General features: G+C 63.2%; 1 protein-coding gene across 1 annotated transcript; it reads left to right on the top strand.

Moving 5' to 3' along the window:
• Positions 1–625: 625 nt before the first annotated feature.
• Positions 626–4,818, top strand: PAEP (progestagen associated endometrial protein). Its single transcript, NM_213754.2, is given in 7 exon segments — positions 626–733; positions 1,376–1,515; positions 2,074–2,147; positions 3,205–3,315; positions 3,955–4,053; positions 4,214–4,256; positions 4,657–4,818. Coding segments are annotated over 6 exon segments (537 nt in total). The 5' UTR covers positions 626–637; the 3' UTR covers positions 4,231–4,256; positions 4,657–4,818.
• The last annotated feature ends 3,324 nt before the right edge of the window (positions 4,819–8,142 follow it).

Below are 8,142 nucleotides of genomic sequence, written 5' to 3' on the forward strand. Positions count from 1 at the left end.
CACACCGGCCTGCAGAGGGTGGAGGGACCACAGACGCCCATCCACCCAAGGCCACGGCCACGGGTTTGAAAGACACAGAGCCCCGGGGCAGGAGAGTAACAGAATTAGGAGGAAGCGAGCAGGACCACAGCCTGTGGGGAGGAAGCCTCGGCCAGCAGGGCGGGGTGAGCACCCTGGAGCTGGCGGAGCCGCAGGGGAGGGGAGGGGTGTGGGGGACTCCCCTGGTGGGAGGCAGACGGCCACCCCGACGCACATCCCTGGGTCTGGGCTGGCACAGGGCTCTCTGGACCCCAGCTGTCCTCAGGGTCCACCCTCCAGGCCACAGCCGTCCTCGGGGCTGGCTCCGACCTGTCCCTGTCAGAACCCAATGCAGGGAGTGTTCCTGGTGCTGGCGGCCAGCCTGGACCCCCACCCAGGGCCCGCAGGGGCCCTTCCTGTTAGACTCGGAGGGAATAACACCTCCTATTGTCCCAACGAGGAAGTCGCCCTGGGGCCCAAGGACGCTCCACGGGGAATTCGAATTCGGGGAACGGTGCGGTGGGGGGCAGGCACGGCCCTCCTCCCATATAAGGCCCCGAGCCCGCTGCCCGGCCTTCTTCTCCCTCTGGAGCTTAGAAGTGTGACCCCAGCTGCAGCCATGAGGTGTCTCCTGCTCACCCTGGGCCTGGCCCTCCTGTGTGGCGTTCAGGCCGTCGAAGTCACCCCGATCATGACGGAGCTGGACACCCAAAAGGTCTGAGGGCGGCTGGGTGCGGGGTGAGCTGCCGGGCGGGCAGGGGAGCTGGGGCCTCAGAGGAACGAGGAGAGGCAGTGGATGGGGGTCAGGCTTTGCGGTGGTCGGCTGGGGACAAGACGTTTATCGTTGGGCGTCCTGGAGCCTGGACGTCGGAGTTCCAGGCGTCACGTGCGCAGGGCTGGCTTCTCCTGAGGCCACTCTCCTGCCCCTAGACGGCCGTCTCCCCCTGGGTCCTCGCCTGGGCATCCTGGCTGCCAATTTCCCCTTCTTGTGAGGTCACCCATCGCCCTGGAGGGGAGCCCACCCCAGAGATCTCATTTTACCTTCATCATCTCTTTAAAGCCCCCATATTCAAACAGTTACATTCTGAGGTCCCGGGGGTAAGGGGGACCCTGTTCAGACCCCAACAGGGCCCCCCTGCCCCCAACCTCTCCCCCCGTCCCCCAACCTCTCCCCTCCTCCAACCACAGCTCGCGGGATCTGTCCCCCTCACTCAGAGAGACGCTCCTCCGGCCCTTCACTGGGGGGCCCAGCTTAGGGAGGGCTTTGCTCAGGGGGCAGGGGAAGGAGGGTCCCAGGCCTGGCCCGCGTCGGGGGGTCAGCTAGCGCTCTGAGAGGGCCACCCCGCCCCCTCCCCAGGTGGCCGGGACATGGCACACCGTGGCCATGGCGGTCAGCGACGTCTCCCTGCTGGACGCCAAGAGCAGCCCCCTGAAGGCGTATGTGGAGGGGCTGAAGCCCACCCCCGAGGGCGACCTGGAGATCCTCCTGCAGAAGCGGTGGGCCTGCCCCCGACCCTGGCACCGTGGGGGCGGGGGGCGGGCGGGGCTCCGATGGGACCCGCTGCAGGGTGAGAGGACCCAGGTCCTCAGGGATGCGGAGCCGGCTTGAAATTTCCTGGTCCCTTCAGCCCCGCCCAGGGCTGTGGGCCCACAGGGGACACGTAGAGCCACCCGGGGCTCGGGCTGTGGAGGCTGCGGGTCCTCGGGCCTCGTCAGTTCCTGCCATGAGCCCCGTCTGTCCCAGGAGTGGGACTGGGGGAGGACATGGGACCCAAACCCCACAGGGTTGCCTGCTGCATGCCAGTCACTGCCCTTGACCTCGAGGGTCAGGGCGTTCCCGGGCCCTTTCTCCCTGGCTCCACCTGACCCCTCGGGGCCTGTCCGACAAGGTCACCTGGGCACTAGAGGTTACGGAGAGCACAGCCGAGGCCAGGTGACCCGCGGGGCCCAGGCGCCCGCTCTGCCTGGGCCCCTCCCGGAGCCGCCTTCTGCTCTCCCCCGCGGTTCAGCCTGATGGAGAGTCTGCAGGTGGCTCAGGAAACGACTGCATTTCAGGGAGAATGACAAGTGTGCCCAGGAGGTGCTCCTTGCAAAAAAAACCGACATCCCTGCCGTGTTCAAGATCAATGGTAAGGGGGGGGCCGCAGCTGGTCGCCCCACCCCCGGGCTTGGGGCAGGGCAGGGGGCTTGCGTCTGGCCTGAGGGGACCAAGGGGTGGGTGGTGACAAGTGACGCTGTGAGGACCCTAGCTTTCACACCCTCCCTGCTCCTGCCCAGTCCTGCGCGTCAGGTGGCCGTGGACAGGTCCCTGCTGGGCTGGTCCAGCTCCCCAAGGTGACTCGCGAGCTCTCTCTGCCCTCAGGTGCCCACCCAGGTGGAGCCCCTGCCTGCTCCCAGGGATCAGGTGCCCCCGGCTCGCAGCCTACCCCCCGTCTGTCCTCCGTCCCCTGGAGACAGCCCTCCCCCATCCGCACTCATTTATCACTAAGGCCGAGATGAGACGGCCCCGTGGGGCAAGGGAGGGGCTTCCACCAGGGCCACCCCCAGCCCCACCTGGCAGCCTGGGCCACCTCTGCCTTCCCGCCCTCGGCCACTTCGGGGCACACAGAGGCTGCTCAGGACCAAACTGACCGATGCCAAGGTGCCCCCCTCAGGGGCTCCAGAGCCGTCCACCTGCACTGGGTCGAGACACTGGCACTTTCCCTGAAGCTGCCCAGACCCTGTGGTGCAGTTGGTGCCGCCCTCTGGCCTCAGTCAGGCTGCTGACCCCTCCCTCGGCCCCAGTGCCCGGGCTCAGGGCGGCTGGCCCCTCCAACGTGACTTTTCTCAGGATAATCCTTCCTCCCTGGCTCAGCGGGGCCCAGTCTCCCCCAAGATCAGCATGGACACCCCACGTCTTGAGCACTCTGGGTCCCATGGCATGGATTGATTGGCGAATGTGCCTGGGTCCAGAAGGTGGCAGAACCTCTCTGGTGGACCCAGAGTTGACAGCAAGGGCTTCCCAGTGCCCACATGCCTCGGGGAAGGCTGCCGGGAAGGGCCCGCCACATCGGGGTGCAGGAGGAGCCCCCACCCAGTCCTCGCCGGCAGTGGTGGGGGGCAAAGGAGCTCGGCTGGTGGTGCGGGGGAGCTGACCGTCACCCACTCCTGCTGGAACTTATTTCTGCCCCTGGGCCTCCCGTCCAGCCCTGGACGAGAACCAGCTCTTCCTGCTGGACACTGACTACGACAGCCACCTGCTCCTCTGCATGGAGAACAGCGCCAGCCCCGAGCACAGCCTGGCCTGCCAGAGCCTGGGTACGCGGGTGGGCAGCAGGGGGAGCCGGATCCCGACGAGGGGGAGGGGCGAGGGGTCCCCGTGTCCCTTCAGGAGACGGTAGGTCTGTGGGTGATGGGGCGAGGGACAGACCCGCAGGTGAGGCGCAGGTGGGCCGCAGGCCTGTGGCTCGTGTGACAATCCCACCACGAATCCTACAGCCTTCGTTACGAGGGTGTGTCATCGTTTCACCAAATAAGCCCTCGGATACAAAAACCTCTTTCAGCTGCGGTGTGCTGAAAACAAATGTCAGGTGACATTTCTGCTGTCACAGAAGTGCCACCCGGTGCTCCCAGGGCCCTGGAAGTGGCCGTGGGTGTCAAGCCGCCAGCCCGGGCGGAGGAAGGGCCCCAGCCGGCCCAAAGCAGGGGGTGGGCCTTTCCTCCTGGGACCCTGCAGGCCCCCAGTGCTGCCCCAGGAGGAAGGGGAGGGACTGGGCCCAGGAGGGGTGCAGGGGCCCGGAGGGCAGGGGGGCTGGGCCCTGCAGACCCCCTGGGGAGGGGGCCAGACCGAGCTCGGCCGACCCCAGCACAGGCTCGCTCCTGGGCGGCGCCCTCGGGGGTCCCTGAGCTGTCGGCGGGGTGGAGTGGGGGTCCGGGGACTGAGCCCTGTCCCCACAGCCAGGACCCTGGAGGTGGACGACCAGATCAGGGAGAAATTTGAAGATGCCCTCAAGACGCTGTCTGTGCCCATGCGGATCCTGCCAGCCCAGCTGGAAGGTGAGCCCGGCCGGGTCAGAAGGCCACCAGCCCCAGGGACCCATGGTGACCTGCATTCTCGCAGGAGGGAGGGGTGGGGTGCAGAGCCCCCCGGCCCCAGACTGTCCCGTCCAGCCCCCATCCTGACCCTCCCCTTCCCCACTGCTGTCCCTCCCCACAGAGCAGTGCCGCGTCTAGGGGAGCTCCCGCCATCACCTCCGGGGGTAACGTACCCGCCCCGCCCCACCTCCTGGGCACGTGCACGCGGTGGGGGTCTCGGTGGGGCCCAGGCTGCCCCATCAATGGGAATGGCTGGAAGCTGGGGTCTCTCCTGGCCTCTGCAGAGCTGGCTGGCCGTGTGCCCGCGCCTCTCGAGTGGCCTTTGCGGCACGGTGTCCCGTGTCCTGTGTCCTGTGTCCTGGCCTCACTCACAGGCTGGCCTCCCCACTGCTCCTTCTGGCCAGGGGTGGGCGTGAAGGTGGAGGCTAGGAAGCGGGCACTGGCGACGGCCACCCCACCTGGGATGGGGGAGGCGGGTCCCTCTCCCAAGGCAGGGCTGTTCTACACTCCAGCGGGGGGATGGGGGTTCCCCGGGAATCACAAGAGAGCCCGTGTCCATTTCAGGGTCCCTCTGGGGAGACAAGATATCACCCCACCTCCCCATCAGCGGAATCAGGAGGGCCTGGGACCAAGGTCACCCCTTCTGGGACCCGGACCCCTGGGACCCGCCTGGCATCTCCTGCTCTGGGCCCTTCCTCCTTCAGCAATAAAAGCATAAACCAGTGAGCACCCTGCCTGAGTCCTTCCCGGCCGATGAGCGTGGGAGGGGGGCCTGGGCGGCTCAGAGGGTGACCGGCAGGGGCTGGGGTCCAGGGTGTCTGCCTCCGCTTGGTGGTCTGCCCAACTCCTCACGGCTCTTTTAACCTTTGGGGAACTAGGTAGGGGTGTGCCACAGACCAGATGATGTCACGTGTTCAGCCAACACCCAAACTCCACTAAGCACAGTAAAAGGAAAATTGCTGTCACTTAGTCTAGTAACTATTGGTATAAAAACTTAAGTTTCGAAGTACCCGGCGTGGCACAGCAGAAACGAATCTGACTAGAAACCATGAGGCTGCGGGTTCAAGCCCTGGCCTCATTCAGTGGGTTAAGGATCCAGCGTTGCTGTGAGCTGAGGTGTGGGTTGCAGATGCGGCTCAGATCTGGCGTAGCTGTGGCTGTGGTGTAGGCTGGCAGCTGCAGCTCCGATTAGACCCCTGGCCTGGGAACCTCCATATACCTCTAGTGCAGTCCTAAAAAGCAAAAAAAAAAAAAAAAAAAAAAAAAAAAAAAAAAAAATTTAAAAATTAAAAAACCCCTGAAGTTTCTTGCAGATCAAATTCTGCCCAATTTTGCTAATGTAGCCCCATGACCCTCGGTGCCCTCCTTCAAGAAATAAGAGGAACTGCTACTGAGAGACAGGAGGCATCCAACTCTATGCGCCAAAAACGCATCGCTCTCTTCTGCACTAAAATGCAGTGGAGAGATTTGTCCTGGACGGAGGACGAGAGGGGTCACAGCTGGAAGGAGACTGGTCCCGCTCACACGTCTGAGCATCGCCCATGGAAAAGGGGTGTGCAGGGCCGCAGGAGCAGGGATTTCAAAGTGAGAACACGAGGAGTTCCCCTCGTGGCTCAGCAGGTTAAGAACCGACTAGTATCCATGAGGATGTGGGTTTGATCCCTGGCCCCACTCAGTGGGTTAAGGATCTGGCTTTGCCCTGAGCTGGGGTGTAGGTCACAGACGCGGCTCAGATCTGGCGTGGCTGTGGCTGTGATGTAGGCTGGCAGCTGCAGCTCCAGTTTGACCCCTGGCCTGGGAACCTCCATATGCTGCAGATGAGGCTCTAAAAAGACACAAAATAAGAATTTACATCTGACACAATATATAAGGACCCACGCCTCTGTGGACAGCCCTGTAATAGAACTCGTCGTGGCTCACTGTCTTTAAAAAGCCGAGACGTTCCCGTGGTGGCTCAGTGGAGAGGAACCCAACTAGTATCCATGAGGACGCAGGTTCAATCCCTGGCCTCGCTCAGTGGGTTAAGGATCCAGTGTTGCCATGAACTGTGGTACAGGTCGCAGATGCCGCTCAGATCCCGCTGAGCCACCTAACCTGCTGGTGTAGGCTGGCAGCTACAGCTCTGATTGTTACCCCTGGCCTGGGAATTTCCATATTCTGCAGGTGCCACCCTAAAAAGACAAAAAAAAAAAAATTTTAATTAAATTTTTAAAAATCTTTAAAAAAGCTGAGGTTTGGGATTCCTGTCATGGCTCAGCAGGTTGAGAACATGACACAGTGTCCATGTGGACGCAGGCACAGTTCCTGGCCTTGCTCAGCGGGTTAAGGTTATGGCGTTGCTGCCAGCTGCAGCGTAGGTCCCAGAGACAGCTCAGATCCGGTGTTGCTGTGGCTGTGGCGTAGACCGGCCCAGGAACTTCCATGTGCCTTTTAAAAAAAAAGGAAAAGAAAAGAAAGAAAACGTTCTTATTTTGTGCCTTCAATGCTGCAACATCTGAACACCCGGAGCGAGGGGCTGCCTCCTCCCCAGGTCTCAGCGAGTCACCCCCTCACGCCGGATGGATCCGCCGCCAGGGTTTTCACAATCCCGTCCGTCCCGCCGTCCGTCTCCATCAAAGAGAGAGCGACCAATGACTTCTTAGCAGCAAGCAGACACCCAAGGACCTGAAGGTCACGGGACTGAACTGATGCTGCAGACACACAGCTCTCAAGGGTGTTCTCACTTTGAACCCGGGACGGATCTAAGTCCTGTAGGGATTTGCTGGTCAAGAAGGCAGACCCTGCTGCTCCCGCACGTCCCCAGGACGGCCACTTGGTGGCGCCCGAGGCCTCTTATTACCCAACCGCATCCCAGGATGAACTGACCCCAACTGGACAAAACCCTCAGAGGGAAGCTCCCCCCAGAGGCTCGACCATCCTGTTTTTACCCGCCTGTGTCTCAGCCCAGAAGCGGCACACATGACTCACCGGTGAATCTCCTTAGCATCCTGCCACCTGCTGGGTGGGCATCTCAGTCTCCTGGAGGTGCCAGCCCCAAGTTAAGGACACGGCAACTAGCGCTTTCTGACTTAGCCTCTGATGTGTTAGGCTCGTGAGGGTCCCGGGTCCCCCCCACACCACCCCCACCCCCACTCCCGAGGCCAGGCGAGCACGTGACCGCCTCGTCTGCAGTGCAGGTGGAGCCTGCCCAGAATCATGCAGCCATGCCCGGGACTGCCATCCTGCCCACCACACCCGCCCTCTCTCCGAGGCCCACTCCAAGACCTTCAGACGCTGGACCCCTCCCAGCGCTGGGGAAGGCCCGGAGCAGGGAGAGGGGGCTGTCACCCGAGATCCCAGAGCCCACCCAGGCTGCCAGCCGTGCTCCCTCAGCGAGGGGCTCCAGGGACCTCTCTGTGGCCAGCTGTGGGGAGCTGGTCTCGCTGTGTCTGTGGGGGATGCGGATCCAGGAAACCCAGGCAGACGATGCTGGCAGGGCCAGCAGTCTGCCCCGAGCGCATGGACAGCCCAGGGGCAGGAGAGGTGCTGGACACAGGAAATGGCATTCTCGGGGCGGACGCTGCACAGGCCCAGAGCTCACGGTGGACACTCTGGTGTCACTGGCCTGTGTGACCACAGTCGGATGGGGACGGGGCCTGGATGAAGGCCCCTGTTCCTCCCACCCTCCCCTCCTGGTCTAGCTGATTCCCGCCCGGGGCCTCCCCGCCCCCCGCCCGCCGCCCCCGCCGTGTCCTTCGGGGAGGTCCATTCAGTGGTGTGCTCGCCGTGTCAGCAGCGCTCGCTAAATTTCCAGCTTGTAGGTGTTTTTCAGCTGTTTTTTGAAAAGGATTTGAGTCTTGGATGCTGCTTTCCCTTCAAGAGGCCGGCGGAGCTTGTCTGCGCTGAGCTGGACCCCGCAGGCAGGGCACACACAGGGCCAGGCCGACAGAACGCGGCCTGGCCTCCTGATGAGGCTGAAGAGGGTGGGTGTTTGTGCTGCCAGGAAACAGGGGCCAACGGGGCCAGTGTGCTGAGCATGTCCCACCCCAGCCCCAAGGACGCGGGGGGCAG

Source organism: Sus scrofa, chromosome 1 (assembly GCF_054392235.1).
Source record: "Sus scrofa isolate SSC_HxYL_T2T_F1_AM1 chromosome 1, Sscrofa_HxYL_maternal_Yorkshire_Landrace_v2.0, whole genome shotgun sequence".
NCBI classification, from domain to species: domain Eukaryota; kingdom Metazoa; phylum Chordata; class Mammalia; order Artiodactyla; family Suidae; genus Sus; species Sus scrofa.